The 25,067-nt window shown below is 37.4% G+C and overlaps 2 protein-coding genes across 7 annotated transcripts in view; both read left to right on the forward strand.

Moving 5' to 3' along the window:
* Positions 1 to 8,815, forward strand: part of BCLAF1 (BCL2 associated transcription factor 1) — a 32,232-nt gene extending 23,417 nt beyond the window's left edge. For 3 of the 6 annotated variants that reach the window (XM_023729874.1, XM_023729885.1, XM_023729875.1), the window contains exons 11-13: positions 668 to 814; positions 6,156 to 6,368; positions 6,527 to 8,815. In XM_023729874.1, the coding sequence (XP_023585642.1) occupies positions 668 to 814; positions 6,156 to 6,368; positions 6,527 to 6,532 (366 nt within the window). In that variant the 3' untranslated portion in view covers positions 6,533 to 8,815. The remainder of the gene's footprint in view (positions 1 to 667; positions 815 to 6,155; positions 6,369 to 6,526) is intronic. The other 3 variants (XM_023729877.1, XM_023729880.1, XR_002823802.1) reach the window with 2 other exon arrangements.
* Positions 8,816 to 20,457: 11,642 nt separating this feature from the next.
* The window catches only part of MTFR2 (mitochondrial fission regulator 2), a 12,752-nt gene continuing 8,142 nt past the window's right edge, over positions 20,458 to 25,067 (forward strand). Inside the window, 4 exon segments of the mRNA XM_004368973.3 lie at positions 20,458 to 20,550; positions 22,586 to 22,690; positions 23,142 to 23,254; positions 24,207 to 24,442. Of these exon segments, the coding sequence (XP_004369030.3) occupies positions 20,488 to 20,550; positions 22,586 to 22,690; positions 23,142 to 23,254; positions 24,207 to 24,442 (517 nt within the window). The 5' untranslated portion in view covers positions 20,458 to 20,487.

Genomic DNA, 25,067 nt, shown 5'->3' on the forward strand with positions numbered 1-25,067 from the left:
TTACAGCCTCTGCATTATAACTATTTTCATTTTTGCTTATTTCATTTCTTCAAGTCCTTGTTTACATATGAGTATCAATCATAGAGTTCATATAAGTATTTCCTTTTTATTTTACATAGCATACACACTATCCCCATGTTTGTATAAAGTTTTTATGATTATGAACTTGGAATGACTTCATAATTTTGGATCTTCTTGCCTCTTTAATTTCTTCATTCAGATTCCTACCTTGAGCGAGTATCCAGTTGGGGATTGGTAGGGTCCGTTAATCAGATCATTTGGGAAAGAGTAGATCTTTGCCTTTAGGGTGACAGTTGTGGTCGAACACTTGGGGCTCCTATGGTAATTCAAGGGAATTAGACAACTCTTGGCTAGTAAAAGGGAAAAAATATCAACCTGATTATTTTAAAATGCTAGTAGGCCATGAAAGTGCAGTATTCTAAAATTTAGGTTGAGTGCATTTCTTAACTTACTCAACTTTCAGTAGGCAGAAATTTTTTTGCCTATGGTATAAAGTGGCCATCATTCACCATCCTCAGTGGCTATGAGATTAATTTAGGAAGGAAAGTAGGGAATATGTTTTTTGTTACTGCAGTAAAATTATAGTTTGCATGTAACTAAATACTTTTTGATTGCATTACTAAACAACTTTGTTAATGTTAATCAGTTTCGAATTAGAGGCAGAGGAAGAGCCAGAGGAGTTTTTGCTGGGACAAATACTGGTCCAAACAACTCAAATACTACTTTTCAAAAGAGACCGAAGGAAGAGGAATGGGATCCAGAATATACCCCAAAGAGCAAGAAGTACTTCTTGGTGGGTGTTAGAAATCTGTGTTTATTTGGTTTGCATTAATTTTCAAAGCATACTGGGTGATACATTTGAGTACAGATATCCACCACTATGAGAAGATTTTACCATAATGTGGGAAACCTTTTTTAAAATTCATTACCCAGATGATTTGTAGTTTTGAAAGTGTGGGTCCCTTTAGCCCCGTTTTTATTTTGACATCACATATAGGCTAATCAGGATAAGCTAGAAGTACACCTGATTTGATAGCCTTATTCAGAAAAGATTATATTGTAGTTGTGGTATATATATGTTTTATATCTGTCTATAAGACAGTGACAGTAGTGGAAACTTAAACATTGACATTTCATCATCACGGCTATTTGTTTAAATAAATGAACAACGGAAAAATTCTTTCACAGTACTGGTAATTAAGGATCTCAGGGAGGCTGGCAGCTTTCATTGGAGTAAAAGGAAGATGAAAAATTATTTTATGGAAAAGATGCTAGGTATACTGACTTCATGCTTGCTTGTGGTGGAGATACTTCTGAAGAAGTTTTCCAAGGGATGAAACTAGAGGTGATGGGTCCTGAAGGATTCTCTAGGCAAGGATGAAAATTTTTTGCAGTGTGGCATGGGGGAAAAGAGAGATTAAGAAAATCCAAAACCATTACCGGAAGCATTCGTTTTTGTCCTAGTTTTTCAGGGAAGTCATGTTTCAGAGAGATTGTTATGTGCATGCAAGGAGGAAAATACTACTGGATTTACAGAACTGTGTCTTGTATTCAGCTTTTTATGAATATATTTGAGTAAACCTGAATGTCTGTGGCATATGTGCTGAGTTAGAGGGAAGTGCTATATTCTGCAGTGGATCTCTGTGTTGTTTGGAAAGTGGGTGATATACTTGTCTTAGAAATTAATTTCTAGTTATCTCTTTTTTGTGCTTTAATAACCAAGAAGTCTGAAAAAAGTTAAAATTTCTTACAGAGTGTGTTATGAATAGTGTTCGCTCAGTATGTGTTTCTCTTGGAGATATTTACACTTGTTTGAGTCATTTGGGTTGACAACATGGAAAGAAAAAGGACTGGTACCTTTGACTGTTACAGAATAAAGGTTTAAAAGTTTTATCTGCTTTGACTAGAAGAATTTAGTACAAAACTATTCTTTATGCTAGGTCTTAAAGTTCTAAAGATGGAAAGACAAATACGATATGATTCCAAATTCTCAACTTACAGAGTAGTATGGGGAAAAACGTTCTAAATACATATGATGGCTTTTCAGAGGAGGAAAGGAGATTGTTGGAAAGGTGAGTGATGAGGAAAGGTTTCATAGAGGCAATTGGCTTGAATTTTGAGCTTAAAATATGGCCAAGCGTATCCGAGTGAAACAGGCTGGCATAGAGGACTTTGATACTTAGATAGCTAGATGATTGGAATAAATGTAGGAAAATTAAGCAAAGGCTAAAAAGTTATGCAGGAACCAGATTGTGAAAGGCCGTAATAAATTTGGATTTTAAATAGGGTTTAGAAAAAGCATGACTCTGAAAACAGAAGATTTGAGAGAGGGTGAGTACCTGAACTAAGGTGCTGGATTTGAGAAAGTTAAGAAAGTAGCATTTATGAGTATTTACTGAGAGACCAACTAGTTGGGAGTGAGAGCAAGGTATTTAAAATAGGGAATACAGAGGAGGAGGTCCGTTTGAGGATATTAAATTCTATTCTGGAGAGGTTGAATTTGAAGTACCTGGGGGAAATCAAGTGGAGATGTCTAATGGATAGTTGCTAATGTAGATCTAGAGACAAAACATCTAGGAGCCAATCGTCTTATAGGTCACAGTTGAAACCATGATAAAATCACCTAGTCAGAAAATGAGGCAAGGAGTGAGTGATAGTAAAATGTCAGACAAGTAGACCAAGTGTGAAAGGTCAAAAAGTTAAGAAGGAATGGGAGGTGAACAGGTAGATAGCAATGACTTGTTTTACCACTTATATCATTTTAAAAATATTTAATTTAGGCCAGACCTTGTTTTTTCTATGATATTCTTTCAGAATCTAGTATGATAGCTTTTCTTTAAATTAGGGGATATACTTATTTTATGATTATGTAATCAGGCAGGTTTACTAATCAAGAAGACTGTGTTATTTTAAAAATCTGGCCACTGATAAGTAGTAGTAACATTTTCTATGTTGCTATTCTGTACTACATTTAAAAGTCTTTCTCTGTATAAAATATGCACGTCTTTCTCACAAACTTGTTCATATTAATGCATAGAAATGTAAACAAATGTAAATCAGAGGAAATGAGGTGGAAGACTAGACATTCCCTAGGTTCTTTCAGAATAAAACTAGCATGGAAATTTTGCCATATTGATGAAACATTAGTATATAGTAACATTAATTGAGAATTTATTATGTGAGGCACTGTGCTAAGTATTTTACATGAATTAACTTATTTAATGCTTATAAAATTCTTCTGAGGTAGGGCGTTTATTCCACCTTTACAGATGAAAAAACTGAGGTACAGAGATTGATTAGCTTGGCCAGAGTTACATGGCTAGTAGGATTTGAACACATGCATTGGGCTCTAGAGCCAGTGTTCTTAAATAAACATTATAGTATTCTTCAATACTAACAGTAACATTTATTTTATTGTTTTATGAAGTTTCACACCTTCAAACGTTGGATTTCTGCAAAGATAATGTTTTCCATAATAAGTACCCCAGGAGGGATATTAGTCTAATTTAAAACCTGAAATTTTCTATAGGGATGAGTATGAAGAGTTTAAGCAAGTGGGAAAGTACTGAAGAAGATACATTTTCAGTGTTGATTGATACTGTCTTCTGAGAAAGAGAAAAATCCCTGGTGAGGAAGGGGGTTAAGGATTGGAATTGGATAAATTAGCCCTTTGAAATTTTGTCGTTTTATGAAGAGATGAAAAGAGGATTCAGAAGATCTTAGTTCTAATACGGACTGCTTTATCAAGACGTTTTTGGCTGTGTATAAATACCTAACTTCTAGCTTTTTTATTAGTAATTATTTGTTTATTTTAGCGAGACTCAAATCTTGAGTGTAATAATTTGGGGACCAGGAGTAGGTTTAACATCAAAAAATCTCACTATATTGCTGCCAGGATACCCTCTCTGAAAAACACAGCTTAATCTAGCTGCAGTTTTCTCGATCCAGTTTCAGATGGTTGAATATGTAAAACTAATTGCTAGTTTAACTTTAGTGTCTACATTTTTGCCACTGCTTTTTCTATTTTTGCAAACTCAGTCGCGTGGTGTAGAAGTCATCTTCTGCTATCAGGATATCTGGGACATGTATCTGTAGGTCATAGGAGGTATTGGGAAGGACTTGCTCTGTGGCTTTGGGCAATTCATTTCTCTGTGCCTCAATTTCTTTATAAAATGGCAGTAGTAGCAATAATATCCATTTCACAGGGTTGTGAGGATTAGATGAGTAAATACATGTAAAGCACTCATAGTAAGCGGTAGTTACAGTTTAAACTTGTGTCTCATACTGAAAACCTGTTGCCTCTTCCTGTAAATCTGAATACCACCAAAAAAAACCAAAAAACGTCAAAACAGACTTGGGTTTGCTAATGCCATAAGGAGCCTGAAATAATTATGTAACTGTGAGGACATCATTCTGAGTGGTAGACTGTTTAAAAATACAGTAAACCCCTGTGTTACGAACCCGACTTAGGACAACCCTTCAGTGTTATGTAAATTTGCCCTGACTTTGAAATGATTGAACCAACCCCTACTCTCAACAAATTCTTCATCACAATCACCTTCATTAAATCATCGAAAAGGCTTCAAGCCTTTTCTTAACACTAACTAAAAATTCATTGTCCTCAAGTCAATTCCAGTGCATAGTGACCCTGTAGGACAGAGTAGAACTGCCCCATAGGGTTTCCAAGGCTGTAATCTTTATGGAAGTGATCATCAGGTCTTTGCTCCCACAGAGCAGCTGGTAGGTTCGAATCACTGACATTTTGGTTAGCAGCTGCGTGCTTTAACCACTGTGCCACCAGTGCTCCTCTTGCACTAAAGTAAGGCTAAATAAGAACCGCATGCACCTGTTCTGACTTACCTACAAATTCTTAAAGACACACTTAGGAACAGATCTGTTTGTAACCTGGGGACTGCCTGTAGCTTATTTGGGGTTTACAGTTAAACTCTTTCTCTGTGTTGAAAGTTACTTTTGATAGTTCCTGAATTCTTTTTTCATTCAATGGAGTCATACACACCTCTAGCTTGTGATCTATTGTTGGTTTAGTAGATGATTAGAAATTGGTAAATGTTCTGTCATACATGTTGATTGTGTAATCGAGCTCTTTCAAGTAAGGCAGGAAGGGTCATCTGTATTAAATGAATACGCATAAAGTTCTGTGCTTTGAAAAAGGGTACTCATCACACAGTATTTAAAAAGAAAGTTTTAGTGAATTTTGGACAGTTGGTGAATACGGGTACTCCATAGGTTATGTGATAAATCTATTTGCATTATGCCAGTTATCTTGAAAAGGTGCATCATTTGCCTTATTTTCCATTTTTATGGGTTACAACCTTAGGAGTTTAAATTTGAGATGGAAAGGCCTTTAGCATTTAGTTTTTCATTTTGTTTATAGAATGCTCATCTCATCCACAAAGTCAAGCGTTTGTAAATTTGCAGATTGTTTTGCTTAATGGAACAATTTGTAATTTAGGGAACATCAGTATTTGGATACAGTTAGTGAAAATTAAGGCTGGAATGTGATAACTGCAGTAGTTCAGGTTGGTGAAGAAGGACAGTTGAGGTATTGCTCTAGGGAGCATGCCATCATGATTTGGCATGTGAAACTCCCTAGCCTAGAAAATTGATGTGTTGTAATACACGTTGCTTTAGATTAAATTTCTTCTAGTGAATTTTAAAATCTATGTATGTGGGGTATAAATTCAAATGCCACGTATTTTATTTAGTTGATATTGTTAATAATAATGTAATGACATTTTTGTAAAACTTCCTGTTAAGTCTTTAAGGTAATTTTGTAGGGAAAAACGTTGGTCATTTTATCTCCTTCTATGCAGCGTAATAACAAGTTGACTTAGATTAAAATAATAATGGAAAACAAGGTGGTCAGTGATAATCTAGCAGTTGAGGTTGCCAAACAGTTGTCTGGGCAACCCTCATGGCTTGGGTTACTTTGCAGTAATACATAATTAATATATTTTTGTTGAAAAGTTTTTATTGGTTTTTAGTGTTATAGAACATTACCAGTCTCATATCTAGTCTTCAGAAGATTAATACCGTGACTCATGATTTGAAAAATAATCATCTCCCTTAGAAAAAAGACATTACATTAATAATTGTTTTTAACCTTTCTGTAGCATGATGACAGAGATGATGGTGTGGATTATTGGGCTAAAAGAGGAAGAGGTCGTGGTACTTTTCAACGTGGCAGAGGGCGCTTTAACTTCAAAAAATCAGGTAGCAGTCCGAAGTGGACTCATGACAAATACCAAGGGGATGGGATTGTTGAAGATGAAGAAGAAACCATGGAAAATAATGAAGAGAAGAAGGACAGACGCAAAGAAGAAAAGGTAGAAAATCTCAGCTTATTTGAAGAAAGAATTTTTTCAGTATGGGTTTGGAGGGCAAATTAAAATGAGTTAATGATTTAATTTTTAAGAACAATAATTATAGTTCATTTTCACTCTTTACAACTTCGTTAATCTTTATTTTTCTCTTTGTTCTTTAGGAATAGTAAATCTGAAGTAAGATTACAGCAGAGAACAGAACTTAACACCCACCATTTTATTTTTAAACCTGATTTTTGTTTTCAAATAAGAATGTAAGCATTTCACTTAAATTTAACTGTTTGCAAGTAGTCTATAGATATTTTGTTTTAAGTCTTTAAATATCTTGAAAAATAGTAGACTGTATGTTGAAAATTGTACTGAAATAAAGTAGAAAATTGTTAACGTACCATATTTGTAACTATCAACTTAAAAAAACTTTTGCTGTTTTTGTTACATGCATTGTAATTCTGCTTTGTCTATAAGATACGGTCAAGTACAGCTCTGTGAAAAGTTCTGATTCTCTTTCCTCCCTGTTAATGTTTTATTCTGAAGTAAACTTTAGCTCTACATACAAATAAATCTCTGAACAGAAATTGCTTGTAGAGACCACACTTTTATCTGTGTACATCTGTTTAACATTTTTCTTAATTTGAACACACTACACCGTAGGGTGACTAATTTTTGAAGTGTACCACAGAACAAGTTGTTAAGTTGATAAACTAAGCTAGTTTAACACTTCAGGTGTTTAGAAGGGGAAAAAAAGCTTTGCCAATAACTAAAAAGTACAAGCTATTAAAAGTTAGATTGAAAAGTTTGAGAGAATTTTTTTTGTTTACTGAAAGCAAGCACTGACCTATAAACATTGTTAGGAGCTTTTCCTATTTGGGTTCAAAATTCAGTGTTCTTTTTCCATTTTTATTTGAAAGTTTGAGTCATGGTCTTAGATATCAGCTATTCTTTGATAGAGGAAACTGGCTTGCAGTGATACTGCAAAAAAAAAAAATGTCATTCCTACTGAATGTCTTAGTAGTAACAAAACCAAAACAACAAAATTTGTTATCTTGTTATGGAGGAGGAATATCCTGCAGAATAATTTGATACATTATAACCACGTAGCTGATTTCATATCTTACCTGTGTATTTGGACTTTAAAACAGGTGAAACATGGGTTTGTAGTCTAACCATAAGAAGTTGCTGAAACAAAGCTTACTCTTATTCATTAGTATTTTAAGTACTTGTTTTTCAAATGTCATCAATAAAAAGTTTTGGTAGGAAGCTTGTTGCAGCATTGCTCTAACTTGATTTTTATTTTTTTTCCTATTTCATTTGCAGTTTGTAAACTGCCGCGTCCCCCCAAGTGTTCTATTCTTCAGGTGGATAATCTTTCAAATGTGAATTACCTTTGATATTTATAGCTCTTAAAAGAATGAAAGTCTGAAATAGTAAATTTTAGTGTTAAGTTTGTCTGCTTTATGAGCATATGTAAGACAACTCAGATTTCACTTGTTAATTCAACTGAATTAGTTCTGTGTTTACGTTAAAAAAAGACATTGCTTATTCTGTTAATGTAAACTTTTAAAGATTGTAAACGTATGACTCTTTTCATCCTCACATTTGATCATTTGCAGTGCTTCTAGCACCTTGATTCTGGCAGGAGCATTTAAAAGGTACTGCGGGAAAAACTAAACAAAACCCAATATATGTGATGTTTATGGCCATAAGATCTTACTTTTACATGATTTCCCCTATTAATTTTGCCATTCTGAATATGTTCTGGAATTGTTAAAGTGGTGGAAATACCTTCAAAGAATGTGTATGGCATTAATCAGGAAGTAACTAATATTTGCCTGTTCAGATCAGTACTTATATATGTTTTAAAGCAACATAGATGTGATCCTCAACACAGGATAATTTTATGACTTTTATGCAAATTAGCTTTTATTTTTACAGTCACTGTATGGTTAGAAAATTAATCTCTATGCATGACTATAAATATGCTGTTTTGCTTTTCGGCTTCAGTCTATAGGAAAAAGTGGATTTGTTGAGAAATTATTTAAGAGGAAGTGGGGATAAAGTTACCCAAGTCCTGTGGGCAGGTTATATTTTAAGTACAAATGAATTGCTTTAAATATAACATGATTTGGTTAGCTTTACTCTCTTAAACATTTATAATTGAGAAAAGAGTATCCTACCAGAATATAGTAGGACAGAATGATTGTGAGAACTCTCAGTTGAATGCCCTTCTGGATGTTGCTGTTACCCTTTTCAGAGCCAAGGATATAAAAAGTAGCTTGTGTGTATTTTTTTAAATCATAATTTATCTTCACACTTTGATACGTTAAAAGCTGAATAGTTCCTCTTGCTAAGATGTTACCTGTTTTTAAGTGCCAGGATATACTCTGTTACCTGCATTGACAGACTTCCTTTTGCCTAGAGAAGGGAAATAAAAATGAACCAAAGGATATATCCAGAAAGGATTAAGAAGGCCATGACTCAGTTCTTAGGTGTGTATAACTTCCAATCATCCTAGGAATATAAAAGCAAAAATATGTTTTTCCATTTGCAGTCTATTTACAAGGAATTACTCTGATTCCCTTTTGTCACAGTTAATATCAGTGTTGGGAATTGTAATTTGAGAAAAATTACCCAGTAAGAATGAATGTGGATGGCTAAACCACTCTTAGTGCGATGTATAATGGAGGAGGGACCCTTGTAAATTGTCATATGCCAATAAAATGTCTTAAGTGATAATAGCTGTTGTTTATTTACATAATTTTGAGACTATTCCTGTGTCCTGTACAACAAGTTGTATGGCCTATTTCTAGATGCTAGATTATCAGCTTACGGGGAAATCACTGGTGTGGTATGGCTTTTTTGGGGATTGAAAAATGCTTCATGAAATTCCTCAAACCCCTATTTAGTGTTTACTCTTGCTTCCTCTGGGAAAATGGGAAATTTTTTACAGTTAGTGAGCCTGTGCCATTACTAAAGAATTCAGGAATTGCAGATTTCTAGTTTAGCCCTCTTGTTCCTCTGCTAATATTGGGAGCTTACCAGCCATGGTATAATGATGGAGAATCAGCATTGCTTCTCTTCCTTTTTAAAAATATAGTAGCCAATTAATTTTTAAAAGTTGTCTTTGTCAGTCTTTGTTTACATTGAGTAAGATCTGGTGTTATTCTTACCTTGCCATTCTTTTAAGGTATTTCATAATACAAAGTGTACCATTCCCTCAACTTTAAACAAAGCATTTTCACAGAAATTTGTGCTAAGATGAAGTGACACATTTTGACTCATACAAATGACAGATTATCCCTTTAATTAAAATTTTGTTAGAGAAATAACTGTGTGTGTGTGTATGTATAAAAGGGTGTGAAAACCATTTGTAGGTGAACTGTACTGGGTAATCAGTGTCATATACACGCTTCTTACATAAAAGAGTGCTCTCTTAATTAGGGACATTTATTTGACCTTTTTTAGGGTTTACGCAGTTTTCCTCTACAAGTTTACTGTTCAAAGGTTTGAACTAGAATTCCTTTGTGATACACCTTACGTTTCAGTATCCTTTCACATTCAGAAAGAAAAGAAACCTGTCTAAATCTGTGAAGTTGCTAAATAGGTGAGGCAAATGAAGAAATAAACTTCATTGTCATGGGCTTGTATTTGGCTAGACTCAGTCTCCGAGAACATGCCTTCACAAAGTTATATATAAATATTTTACATAAGGAATTCTCTGTTATATGCAGTTAGGGTTCTCAAGTAGCTGAAGCCATTACTGTTAAATCTAAATGTCAGAGGCTTGATCGTTCGTTTTGTTGAGGTAACAGTAAAATTTTAGGAGTCTATTTTAATAGCATTTTAAATGAGTACAGTTTGTTATTGCACATTAATCTTTTAGGATCCATGGATGTTTGGAAATAACTTGTATTCCATTGCCTAACTCTAGAGCCCTAGAGAGTGTTGATTTGTGAGCGGATTCCGAAATGATTGTTTAGTACGTATCAGTTATGCTAACGAGGCCAAAGTTGTATTTTTAATTAGAGGTGCTAGTTCTTTTTATGAAGTCCCCTGTGGCACAGATGGTTACGTGCGTGACTACTAACCAAAAGGTTGATGGTTTGAATGCACCCAGAGGTGACTTCAAAGACCTGACAGTTCACTTTTGAAAGGTCACAGCCATTGAAAACCCTATGGAGCACAATTCTCTGAAACATGGAGTTGGCATGAGTAGCAGTCAACTCAGTGGCAGCTGGAAAGTTATCTTAATATTGTTACTACATTGTACTATAGCCTTTAAAAATGGGTTCCACTGGTTAGTATAGGACAGTAGTTAATTACTACTACTGGAAAAGAGACTCAAATAATGTCTTAAGTATTTCAATCATTATTGCTATGAACATTTTAGGTGTTTTGTTTTCACATCAGTGAACTGTTTTGCAGCACTTTTAAAATGAAGATAACCTTGATTCTTGCAAGTAGAAAAGAGTTGGGGACAAGTAGGCTTAAATGCTATTATCCTCTCCTCAATCAGAATTAGATTTATCTTAATCTTTTGAGGTTGTCCAGCTTCCCGACAATAAAAATGAGAGCTCCGTTTACGAAGAGTAAATGATAGTAAGTATACCTTACAATTAGGTGACTTAAAAAGATTTACATTCACAGTGTGAAGTATGTGTTTGACAATGATAACTTGAAACTATTGTAGTAATTGCAAATGTCAAGGAATGCAGAGAGCCACAAAGAAGAATATCAACTCTCCTCCAGAACAGTAGTTTCCTTACAACTTTATCTAGTCCTTGACTATGGAAGATAGTAAGTTTTGTTTTGTCTTATTTGTAGTAGAAAGGAGAAACTCTGCACCGCTTGGTTTTGAAAGCTTCCAGAGTACTTGTAAGGCTGCCATGGGGATATGTAAATGCACTTGATTTTTTGTTTTAAAGTTGTATGTCGTCACCATCATCACTACACTTATGCATAAAATACAATGAATAAAGTACAGAAGTTAACAGTTAATGCCAATATACAGTTATTAAAATGAGTTACAGAAATAGGTGGAGTCATTTTTACTTTAACATAGAACTGAGAAGTCAGTAGTCTGCGTAGAGAAATTGAAGTGCTGGATTGAAATTCAAGTGCTGTGGGAAATGTCCCATTTATCTTTTAAGATTTAATTAGAACTTCTAAATTCAGTTGGAGTGAAAAATTGATGGCTTTTTATTTGAAAGGAAAAGAACACTTCTATACATGATTTATTGTAAAATATGTTGTGGTAATACATTCTTTATAATAGACTATTTTTCAAAGTGTATATTCTTTCCTTTGATATTCCGGAAAAAAAGGCAATGTAGTTACCGTTTTCACCCTATGACCCGCTCAGGAGCAACATAATTGATTCATGCTGTATCTATGACTCGGGCAACAATTTAGAAAATACATATTTTGTTAATTAGCCCAACGCCAGAAGAGAACATGAGTTTGTGAATAGATGCTGAAACAGAGGGGACTGTGGTACACAATTCTGTGTCTAAAATGAACCATTTGTTCTGGGGAGCATAACTTCCTGATATCAAACTCGAGATACTTTGTCCTTGGGTTTTCATGAAGAATGTCATTAACATGGTCTGCAGTAGTCTAGCGTAACAACAGTGTTTGAAATGGCTGTTTCTGGTAACATTTTTTTCCAGCTGACTGAAGTCATAATGCCAGAGTTTGACAGTATAAACAAGAGGACTTGAAACAGCCTTGGCTGAATACAGTAGTGCTCCAGGTGTTAATTGTTACGGATATCTGTAGGCCTTACCCTTTTTTGAATGAATTGTTGTTAAGTGCTGTTGATTCCTATTCATATGGACCTTATGTACTACAGAATGAAACACTGCCCGGTCCTGCGCCATGCTCGATCATTATGCTTGAGCCCATTGTTGCAGCCACTGTGTCAATCCATCTCCTTGAGGGTCGTCGTCTTTTTTGCTGACCCTGTACTTTACCAAGCATGATGTCCTTCTCCAGGGACTGATCCTCCTGATAACATGTCCGAAGTATATAAGTAGTAGTCTCTCCATCCTTGCTTCTGAGGAGCATTCTGGTTGTACTTCAAAGACAGATTTGTTCGTTCTTCTGGCAGTCCATGGTATATTCAGTATACTTCGCCAGCGCCACAGTTCAGAGCCATCAATTCTTCGGTCTTCCTTATTCATTGACCAGCTTTCGCATGCATATGATGTGATTGAAAATACCCTGGCTTGGGTCAGGCGCACCTTAGTCTTCAAGGTGACATCTTTGCTTTTCAACACTTTACAGAAGTAGAAGATTTGCCCAATGTAATGCATCTTTTGATTTCTTGACTGCTGCTTCCACGGGTGTTGATTGTGGATCCAAATAAAATGAAATCCTTGACAACTTCAGTCTTTTATCCGTTTGTCATGATGTTGCTTATTGGTCCAGTTACAGCAATTTTTGTTTTCTTTATGTTGAGGTACAATCCATACTGAAGGCTGTGGTCTTTGATCTTCATCAGTAAGTGCTTCAAGTCCACTTTCAGCAAGCAAGGTTGTGTCACCTCCATAATGTAGGTTGTTAATGAGTCTTCCTCCAATCCTGATGCCCCATTCTTCATATAGTCCAGCTTCTCGGATTATTTGCTCAGCATACAGGTTGAATAGGTATGGTGAAAGGATACAACCTTGATGCACACCTTTCCTGACTTTAAACCATGCGGTATCCCCTTGTTCTGTTTGAACAACTACCTCTTGATCCATGTAAAGGTTCCTCATGAGCACAATTAAGTGTTCTGGAATTCCCATTCTTTGCAATGTTATCCATAATTTGTCACGATCCACACAGTTGAATGCCTTTGTATAGTCAATAAAACACAGGTAAACATCTTTCTGGTATTCTCTGCTTTCAGCCAGAATCCGCCTGACGTCAGCAATGTTATCCCTGGTTTCAGGTCCTTTTCTGAATCCAGCCTGAATGTCTGGCAGTTCCCTGTTGATACGCTGCTGCAGCCCCTTATGAATGATCTTCAGCAAAGTTTTACTTGCATGTAATAATATTGTTCAATAATTTCTGCATTCTGTTGGATCACCTTTCTTGGGAATAGGAATAAATATGGATCTCTTTCAGTTGTCTGGCCAGGTACCTCTCTTCCAGATTTCTTGGCATAGATGAGTGAGCACTTCCAGCGCTGCATCCGTTTGCTGAATCATCTCAATGATAACTCCGTCAATTCCTGGAGCCTTGTGTTTTGCTGATGCCTTCAGTGCAGTTTGGACTTCTTCAGTCAGTACCATCGATTCCTGATCATATGCTACTTGAAATGGTTGAACATCAATTCTTTCTGGTATAATGACTCTATTCCTTCTCTCTTTTGATGTTTCCTGTGTCGTTTAATATTTTCCCCACAAAATCCTTCACTATTGCAACTCAAGGCTTGAATTTTTTCTTCAGTTCTTTTCAGCTTGAGAAATGCTGAGCATGTTCTTCCCCATTGGTTTTCTATTTCCAGCTCTTTGCACATGGCATTGTAATACTTTGTCTTCTGGAGCTGCCTTTTGAAATCTTCAGTTCTTTTACTTCATCATTTCTCCTTTTGCTTTAGCTACTCGACGTTCAAGAGCAAGTTTCAGTCTCTTTCTACATCCATTTTGGTCTTTTCTTTCTTTCCTGTCTTTTTAATGACCTCTTGCTTTCTTCATGTATGATATCTTTGATGTCATTCCACAACTTGTCTGGTCTTTGTTAGTGTTCAACGAGTCCAACCTATTTTTTGAGATGGTCAATAAGTTCAGGTGGGATATACTCAAGGTCATACTTTGGCTCTTGTGGACTTGTTCTGATTTTCTTCAGTTTCAACTTGAACTTGCATATGAGCAATTGATGGTCCATTCTTCAGTTGGCCCCTGGCCTTGTTCTGACTGATGATATTGAGCTTTTCCATCATCCTTTCCACATATGTAGTCGATTTGATTCCTTTCTATTCCATCTGGTGAGGTCCATGTGTATAGTCACTGTTTATGTTCGTGAAAAGTATTTGCAATGAAGAAGTCACTGGTCTTTCAAAATTCTATCATGCGATCTCCAGCATCGTTTATATCACCAAGACGATATTTTCCAACTACCGATCCTCCTTTGTTTCCAACTTTTGCGGTCCAATCACCAGTAATTATCAATGCATCCTGATTGCATGTTCGATCAGTTTCAGACTGTAGAAGCTGGTAAAATTTGCATGAATTAGGTTAGAAATATTAGGCTAGAAATAATCAAGAATATGCAAGACAGGATTCCCCGAGTAACTGCCTGGTATTTTTAAATATTGAATGTGTGCACTTGCTCTCCCCTGCCTGACCCTCTAATTCATAATGTATAAATCTGTCTTTAAATGTCAACACTTCTTTTATCTGGTGTTCAGATATTCCTCTATCTTCTAAGTACTGATTGGGAAATATCCAAATTTAAGAAACTGTTTCTTTAGGTACATGTTATGCTGTCATTTAAAATATAATTTTCTAGTAGTCTTGAAAAGTATCAGTCCTGCACTATCTTACACTAGTTAGTTGCTGTGGAATCGATTCTGACACACGGCCACCCCATGTGTGCAGAGAATTGCTCCATTGGTTTTCAAGGCTGTGACCTTTCTGAAGCAGATTGCCAGGCCTGTCTTTGGAGGTGCCTCTGGGTGGGTTCGAACCTTTTGACTAGTCTAACAACAACCATTTGCACCACCCAGGACTCCTAAGGAAAAGGAGAACAGAACCATAATTAAAAATGGTATAGTGGGCTGAAAGGAAAACTTAAGTCCTGCCTGGCAAAGTAATGCCCAGGAGCATCACTGTGTAACAAGAGTACATAGTAACACAGTGTGAATCCTGAGTCAAAATAGGATTGGTTGAAAATGGGTAATTATATTTAATAAAGATTTTGATAAAGTTTTGGAGGTTAAAGGGTCAAACACAAATCTTGGAAAATCCATTCTCGTAATACCTGACACGCTGTCAGTAATGATAGCTCAGTGCTAAGTTGAATCTACTTAAAGTCCATCAAGGAATATGACTACCTTACTGTGTGGAAAAATCCAATCCCACTTCACACTTCTCTGACACCAGCTGTGAGGATCAAATCAATCTAACAGTTCTCTTCCACTCTGTGCTGATAACAACTGCACATGCAACACTTTTTTCTCTGAGCCTAACTGCAGGGAGCTAGTCAGACCTTAAAAGGGGTACAGTCCTCCAGACTGCCAAATCTACTGAAGGCCTCATGCCAAAGCAAGCTTGGGAGTCCCCATGACACCCTCACTTCTGGCCTGCTGGCTACAAATTCGGGGATCCCTAGGGCTCCGCCACACTTTTGCTGACAACAAAATCATGATTTCCTTCTACCTACTCAGGATACCAGCTCAGGGTTTCCAGGACTCCACTTCGGACCTCCTGGCTCCCACTACTCCCTTGGGTTTGATAATTTGCTAGAATGACTCACAGAACTCATGCAAAGTGCTATACTTAGGATTATAATTTTATTTTTTTTAATTAGGAAAAAATACAAATGCAGAGACTCAGGGTGAGGTCTGGGATGGGTTCACCAATCAGAGCCTCCATGCCCCAACAGGCTACCCTCCCAAAGAGCTTCTCTGTCTGGGGCCTTTATCAGGGCCACATTATATGATAATTTGGTGGTAATCGCAACATGATCTAGGCACCTCATTAGCATAAACTCAGGTGTGATCTGGAGTCCTCATGAAAGACACTTCAGTCACTGGGAAAATTCCAAGGTTTTAGAGGTTATCTTTCAGGAACACAGGACAAAGACCAAATTCCTGAGGTAAAGTTAAATGTAAACCCCATACTCAGAAGAGGGATTTTAGGGAAAAAACTTGATATTTCTGGCATAAGCTATCATAAGGCACAGGAAGAGAAGGAACGGGAGAATCGCTTAGTGAAAGGATAGATGAATATGAATCTGAAAGTTATGTAACTTCAGTGCTAATTATCATTAATTCTCAACTATGAACAAACCTTAAGTTTGTTTTAAATACTAAGTTTTAAATATCACTTGTTACTCAAATTGTCTAGTTTACTATTATATCAAGTTCTCTCACCATTTCATCATTAGGATATTCCAAAAGATAACTGAAAACTTAAATAATGGGGAGGGGGGTACTTGCTGCCGTCGAGTCGATTTCCAACTCGGTGACCCTATTAGAGTAGAAGCGTCCCACAGGGTTTCCAGGACTGTAAATCTTTGTATGGAAGCCGACTGTAGAAGGGCAGAAATCATGACGGTACTTTGTGAATGGTAAGTTCTATTAGTGCATTCTGAAGAAGGCTTCAGTAGCTGCTGCTTCACAGTCCCGTGTTTCAAGGAATGTTTCCATTCTGGTCCTGTTTATTATGTGCTATGCTTGATGTAAGATTGGAAAGAGAGGAGGCCGTAACATTGGGATTCATTTGCCTCTGAGGGGAAAAGGGAAGGGATGAGAAACTTGAGAATATTGGGTCTTCCATGTAGGACTGCTGATATATTTGCCTTTTATGTTGTCCATCACTCACTCCCCTCCTGCCCCCACTTTCATCCTTACCCAGCTCAGTCTACAGGCCCATAACAGTTCCCAAACTCAAGGGGTCATTCTTGTTTTCTAAATTTTATTTGTTATTGTTGAGAATATACACAGCAAAACATACACCAATTCAACATTTTCTACATGTACAATTCAGTGACACTGATTACCTTCTTAGAGTTATGCAAACATTCTTACCCTTCTTTTCTGAGTTGTTTTCCCCTGTTAACATAAACTCACTGGCCTCTAAGATTTCTATCTAATCTTTCAAGTTTCTGTTGTCAATTTGATCCCATATAGATCTTAAAAAAAGCATAAAGCTCAAGGCAGACATTTTTTACTAGTTAAGCTAAACTATTCAGATTTAAAAAGACTAGGGGATGTTGTTAGGTATCACTGAGTTGGTTCTGACTCATAGCGAACTCCATGTACAACAGAATGAAACACCGCCTGGTACTGCACCATCCTCACAATCATTTCGTTTGAGCCTATTGTTGGAGCCACTGTGTCAATCCATCTCCTTGAGGGTCTTCCTCTTTTTTGATGACCTTCTACTTTATCAAGCATAATGTCCTTCTCCAGGGACTAGTCCCTCCTGATAATATGTCCAAAGTATGTGAGACGAAGTCTCGCCATCCTTGCTTCCAAGGAGCACTTTGGCTGTATTTCTTCCAAGACAGATTTGCGTCTCTCTGATGGCTAATGACACTGAGCATCTTTTCTTGTGTTTGGTGGCCATTTGAATGTCCTCTTTGGTGAAGTGTTTATTCAAGTCCTTTGTCCATTTTATGATTGGGTTATTTGTCATTTTCTTGTCATCAAACATATATATATTATTAGATTCTTGTAGGATATATGGTTTCCGAAGATATTCTCTCTCCTGGTTGGTAGCTCGTCTTTTCTCTATTTTGGTAAAGTCTTGATGAACAAACGTTTTTAATTTTTATGAGGTCCCATTTAGTCCGAATTCAGAGCGCTTGCTCTAGGGGAAGGCTTTGTCTGTCAGCTCTGGAGGAAGAGCCTTGTCTCTTCAGCTTCTGCTTCCTGGTTTCTTGGTGATCTCCATGTGTCTTCCTCTGTCTCTGCTTCTCTTGCTCGCTTATTTAATCTCTTTTATACCTCAAAAGAGATTGACTTAAGACACACCCTACACTAATTCTGTCTCGATAACATAACAAAGACAACCTGTATCCAATTGGAATTATAACCACAGGCATAGAAGTTAGGGTTTACACACATTTTTAGGGGACACAGTTCAATCCATAAGAGTCTTTGTGTCTATTGTTATGCCAGTACCAGGCTGTTTTGATTACTGTAGCTGTATAGCACGTTTGAAAATCAGAAAGTGTGAGCCCTCCAGGGGGTCATTCTTGCTTATCTGTTTTCCCTAACTCCATATCCAGTTATTTTGTTAAACAAATATTCACTGAATACTTACATATCAGTCACTCTTCTAAAGCCCTGGAAATACAGCATGGTTCAAAACAAAAGTTCCTGTTCTCTTACAAACTAGTTTGGTTGTAGGGGGAGCATAAATAAATAATGTGTTGATAAGTATTATAACAAAAATAAATCAGGGAAGAGAGTGAAGAGGGATGCCATTTATATATGGTGTTCAGAGAAAGCCTCTCTGACGTCTCCTCCACTAGAATGTGAGCGCCAGGAGGGGACCGTTACCTGCCTTGCTCATTACTGCATTTCCTGTGCTTAGAAAGGTGCATGGCACACAGTAGACTTTCAATATTAGTTGAATGAATCTATAAATGATGTGGACCATATAGAAACAGTTTAATTATGTAGGTCAACAACAGGCACCACTGATCTTAAATTGTCATTGTCACTCCAACGCACCTCTCCCGCTGAAATACTGGAAGAAGCAGACAGTTGTCTTTCATTACGCCAGTAAGTTACGTCAAATAGGAATTGAAAATAGGGAGATCATCACACTTTATTCATTACTATTATCCTCGTCTAGGCCAGGGCAGTGTCTGGCCCACATTTGGTAGCCTGGAACAAAGGATTCCTCACTACTGCAAAGCTGCAAACCCTCGAGGGCAGTGCTTGGCTTCTGCTTGTGCTATAGGCGTTTAATACATGCTCGCTGAATGAACTAGTGAATGACCAAAGAATAAATCGTGACCCCTCCGCAGCAGGAGAGCAGCCCCGCTTGGGGTCTGAGTTCAGGGGGCGACACAGTCTCCCTGCGAAGAGCCGTGTGGGGCACGAATTCGGGACTGCGGGCCTGGCTGAGGAAGAGCTCTAATAACGCCCGCATTTAAGAGCAGTGGGAATCCTCAACCGCTGTCCTTCGCTTGTGTCACGGTCTGCGCGGCCTGCCCCGTCCAATAGCTTATTGGGTGCCTCATGGAAGACCCGCCCCCTCGAAGGAGAAGGAGAAACGCAACGACCCTGACGTCATCCAACGACCAGTCATAAGAAGCCACCTTCAGCTTTGTCCAATGAGAGCGGGCACAGGTCACACGACCCGCGGAGTTTGATTTTCGCTCAGGTCAACTTCTGAGTTCCGGGTACGCGGAGGTAGCCGGCCGATACCGCAGGCGAGGGCAGGTTCCCGGGGGATCGGGAGGAGGGCGGCCGCGTCTCCCGCTGTGTTACCCCGACTGAGTGAGGGGCTGCAGGGCCATCCCCGGAGACCACATCCTGCCCTGATTGGAGGTGTCGTTCCCGCCTGTGGCCTGAGGCGGGCGGCGGACACTGGGGACGAGCGCACGCCGGACTCTTTCGATTGATGATTCGGAGACGGGGCCCCGTAACGCCAGCAGCTCGACGTCTCCGTGGTTACCGGGGGGCTCGGCTTTGGAGTAAGGTGAGCATGACGACTATGCTGGGTTTGGAGCGCCCCCGAGGAAACTTGTGGCCAAAGCGAGTGAAACGACCTGGGCGCTAGTACTAATGCGTGACTAAGTCAGGTCCCGTGTCTAGAGTACAGGTTCCTTCTCTTTCAAATGTGCGGAGAGGGATGGGCAGTTTTGTTGAAGTTTTGAATCGGTCCCCTGTCTGCTTCAACGGTCTGCTGAACTCACCCATTCCGAAGAATCTCAGCCAAAAGTCTGGAGCCTTCCCTGACGCCTTATCTGTTGTTGATTTGGTAACTGTTGTTGTTAGGTGCCATCGAGTCGGTTCCGACTAATAGCGAACCTATAGGACAGGGTAGAACTGCTTCATAGAGTTTCCAAGGAGCGGCTGGTGGATTTGAACTGTCGACCTTTTGGTTAGAAGCCGAGCTTTTAACCACTAGCCACCAGGGCTTCGATTTGTTAATTAGGCCCCTTTTAGGCTCCTTCATAGTTTCAAACATCCTATGGACTTTTAATGCAATTTAACCGGTAAATTGAAGTTTCCTGTACAAGCTCTTCCCCTCTCCTTCCCCCTACCCCTAGACTTCCTTCAAAATAGTGCTGTCCAGAAGAGATTAGTTGATGGAGAAATGTGTAATGAAAGGACTCTTTCAGGTTATTTAGTATGTTTTATTATCTCCAAGACTAATATTCTCTAAACTTTTTCCTGAAGGTAGCAAGAAACTGATAATGTTTCCTTGAATTTGCCTCTGCATTTGCTTCATCAATGTCTCTCATATTGAATATCTTAAGAGAAATGCTGGACTACTTTGGTGTTCCCATAGACCAGGTAGAGTCTTTTAATGGACTTGAATAAACCTGCTGTATTTGTTCTTGGGTTTCTCATTTTTATAATGATTGATTTGTAAATATTACATTTTTACTTTAATTGTTACTTCTCTTTAGGTGGAACAAAGGCAAGTTTGCAATAGTATAGCTTTGATATTTTGAATTAAGAGATAAGATTTTTAAGAAGCTCTTCACCTTATGCTGATAGACCATATGCCAACAGAAGATACAAAAGAAGAAAACAGACATGACCTTCAGAATTTTATTGTTTGCATAGATAAAATATATTTATAATTATCTAGTGGTTCTATTAAGATAATCTATAAAGTCTGATATCTGGATATAGAATGGCAACTTAAAGTTCAACTAATTCAGAATAAGTCTGAAGGGGAGAGGATGATTTAGGTCTGAGAATTATAAGCAAATGCAGTGTGTGAGCATCTGGTACATCCAAGACTATGTGTTTGGTCCTGCAGGCGATAGAGAGGAGTAGTACATAGTTCTTATACTCACGCTACTTAAAATGTATGAGAAATAAGAAACATAAGAAAGATAACTATAATACAAGACTGAATATAAAAAAAGATACAAATAAATAGAATCAGGGCTTACAGAATGGGAAAAATAGTCAAAGATAACAAGATTTTGGACAAAAGCAATTTGAAGAATGATGGGGCCATTACTATAAAGAGGCAAGTCAGTTGAGTAGGGAGATAAGGTGAACCAGAGGTGCTGTTGGAATAGATAAATAAAAACAGCTTGCAGACAGCTGGATAAATGGTTCTAGAATGTAGGAAAGAAAAGAGATTTAGATTTGGGAGTTATCTGCATTGTTTTGATAGTTGAAGCCAAGGTGGACTTTGGGAGTGGATTCAGTTCTGATTTAGCAGGGTGTCTGGTGGCCATAGTCTTGGGGTTCCTCCAGTCTCTGTCAGACCAGTAAGTCTGGTATTTTGTTGTGAATTTGAATTTTGTTCTATATTTTTCTCCCACTCTGTCCAGGACCCTCTATTGTGATCCCTGTCAGAGTGGTCGGTGGTGGTAGCTGGGGACCATCTTGTTCTTCTGGGCTCAGGCTGGTGGAGGCTGTGGTTCATGTGGTCCATTAGTCCTTTAAACTAATATTTTCCTTGTATCTTTGTTTTTTTTTCGTTCATCTTTGTTGCAGATGGGATGGGACCAATAGATGTATCTCAGATGGCCACTCACAAGCTTTTAAGTCCCCAGATGCTACTCGCCACAGTGGGATGCAGGACATTTTCTTTATGAGCTATGTTATGCCAATTGAACTAGAAGTCCTCCAAAACTATGGTCCCCAGCCCTCAGCCTCAGTAACTTGACCCCTCAAGGTGTTTGGATGTGTCTAGGAAGCTTCTATGACTTTACCTTGGTCAAGTTGTGCTGACTTCCCCTATACTGTGTATTATCTTTTCCTTCACCAAAGGTACCACTTGTCTACTATCTAGTTAGTAATTTTCCCTCCCCATCCCTCCCCACCCCGTAACCATCAAAGATTGTTTTTTCCTGTGTATAAACCTTTTCTTGAGTTTTTATAGTAGTGGTCTCATACAACATTTGTCCTTTTGTGATTGACTTACTTTAGTCAGCATGATGCCCTCCAGATTCATCCATATTGTGTGATGTTTTGAGGACTCACCATTGTTCTTTATTGTTGTGTAGTAGCCTTTTTTCTTTGGGGAGGGGGGTTCTTGTGGGAATAGTTTACACCAAGATGAGAAACTCAGGCTAACGGACAAAATGTTATTCGAGTGATAGTGGCACATTTTACTTCTAGTATTTTTTTTTAAGAACTGACTTCAAGCATATATAGTCCACTGTAAATAAACAATAATTCTTTGAATTGTATAGGACCTGTTCATTTTCCCCCTCTTCTTTGGAGAAAATACTTTGAGTACTCTAATTTGTATTTTCTTCTAAAAAATAAATGTTATTGCCCTTTTATATTTGCTTTTTTTATAGATATATAAACATGCTTAATCAGAATACACTTTAAACAATGTTTTTTGTTTAAATAGATTCTGCCGATTTGGGAAAATAAAGAATATGGATCAGCTCGAAGTATTGTTCGCATTATTGGGAAAATTCTTCCTTTAGAACCTTGTCCAAGGCCTAATTTTGAGGTAAGTCAGTCAACATTCATCATTTAAGCCCTGTACATAAAATAATCCTAGACGCTGTTAGGGATAACAGGGTAGAGCAATATGGAGAAATGTTTCCTGCACTCCAGAAACCTATCGTTCACCCCGGGAAGCAAGTCACTTCATGTGCTATTGTGTTTTTTTGTTTCTTTAAGTACTTACAGTCAAAGATGGTCAGGTTCCAAGCAGAACCTGAGCAGCTTATTTTATTCTAGTTTGTATTTTATAGTGGATGAGATTAACAGAGGAGAATATTGGTGCATGACTTTTGAATAACATTTTTCCTAGTATTTTTTCTTGCTAATACGTGCATGCTTTTCTATTGAACGTCCAATTTTCCTTTTGGATTTTTCACTTACTTAATTTCCACGGAGCACGCGTCTTTCCCCAACTCTCCTGCAAAGGTATGACTTTTTTTTCTTTTTCACTTTAGTTGATCCCACTCTTGAACTCTGTAGACTCTGATAACTGTGGACCTATAGTTCCATCTTTTGCTGATACTTTGTGTGTGGCAAATGATGATGAAGCCAGTTCTCTACGATTTCGGTAATTTTACATGCTTATTTTGGGAAGTGGGGTGTAGGATATAATCTGAATTCTTGAATGTTTTGAAGTTTGTTCACAGTGATTGAACTTTTCCATTTTGCTTATCTGTATGCTGTCCTACTAATGTCTTCCTCATTTCTTCAGCCAGTTTTTGTTAGTCCACATTTAAACCTGGGTAGGGAGTACTAAGCCTAGGAAGGAATGATATCAAAGGGATATCAGAAGCACTGTGTTCATTTTTAGAAGAAAGCTGTTTCCTGTACTAGATACCAGATTTATTTTATATCTTTAGCCAACACCTATATAGTGCTTACTGTGTGCCAGGTAATGATGTTACATATATTTCAAAAGTTGGATGTGTTACTCCTAGGACTACTAACTTATTAGTATATTTAGATACAGGCTGTAAGCACAGTGAGTGATATTATCTGGTATGGCCAGAAAATGAAGTGTGACAGTTATTCAAATATTCTGATTAAATTTATGTAGTAAACATGGTTTATCAATTTTCAAAAAGCTAGAATACTATAAGCGTACCCCTGACGTAGTACTGGATCTTAGACCTTTCAGTACCTTCCATAGAATTTTGAAATAAATCAACTTGTACTGTGTTAAAAGCTAATAGGTAGAAGAGTTCCAGGATAATTATTTTTGTTTTACAATCTAAAAGCAAGATTTGTTCATTCATTTACACCTGTTTATTGGCCATTTATTAAGGGCTACATTCTCTCCTAGATATTGAGAATACAAAGTTAAGTAGGATGTTGTGCTCACCCTCGTGGAGTCTAGAGAGAATCACAGGGGAACGAGAATTACTCCGGTTTTGTTTTAGTATCCACTGCTTTCCGTGAAAGAATTTACTCCTCTATTGACTGAAAATTTCCCTCCCTCTCTGCTTACCTCCCTCCATCCATCCCTCCTTCCTCCATTTCTTCCTTCCTTCTACTGACAGACATAGTATATGGAAAAATAAAGAAGAGGAGAAAATGGAATTTGTCAATCCTTTGCAACTAGTTTGGGCTCCATCATCACCTGATCTAAGACGTAACAAACGGATAAAAAATGATCTGCCTGTAAATGATGCCGCAATTAAAAAAATAGCTGCCCTTGAAGATGAGCTAACATTTCTTCGCTCCCAGATTGCTGCAATAGTGGAAATGCAGGAACTGAAAAACAGTGCACATTTTGGTAAGTCATATGCTGGAGTTTTATTTCAGTTAGATGATACTCATCTAGTATTTAAGTCAGTGCAATTCTGAATAAGAACGTTTGATGCTAATGCGTCTTGTGAATGACATTAAACATTATCATAAAAGAATGTTGTGTATATAAAATTATTATGTCTGATTTTTATTCAGAATACATCACGACATTGATAGGGGAATGGCTTTGGTTTAAAGAGGAGTTAGCTATACTGCTAAAGATTGTATTTCTGTATTAAAAAGTCTCTTCTAAGTAAGCCTTTCTAACTCTTCTGAAAATCAATGTAAATTAAAGAGGAAAAATAAATTAAAAATCATTATTAATTTGACAGAAAAGCATAGGTTTAAGGTCTCATATATTTGTAGTTTGAAGTTATCACTGCTGCACTTCCACCAGATTCAGATGAATGATGTGTTCCAGATAATCCTTTTCTAAATGTTTAGAGATGTAACTTGTTTTAACAATGCACACATGCATGTGTTTACACACACACAAAATATACATATATACAGATATGTGTGTGCACCTATATATAGATATAAAATTTAAAATGAGATGGGTATTGAGTACTTTTAACAAAAGATTTGCTCCTAAAGAACTATGTATAAAT

Source organism: Trichechus manatus, unplaced genomic scaffold (genome assembly GCF_000243295.1).
Source record: "Trichechus manatus latirostris isolate Lorelei unplaced genomic scaffold, TriManLat1.0 scaffold00002, whole genome shotgun sequence".
Taxonomy (NCBI): domain Eukaryota; kingdom Metazoa; phylum Chordata; class Mammalia; order Sirenia; family Trichechidae; genus Trichechus; species Trichechus manatus.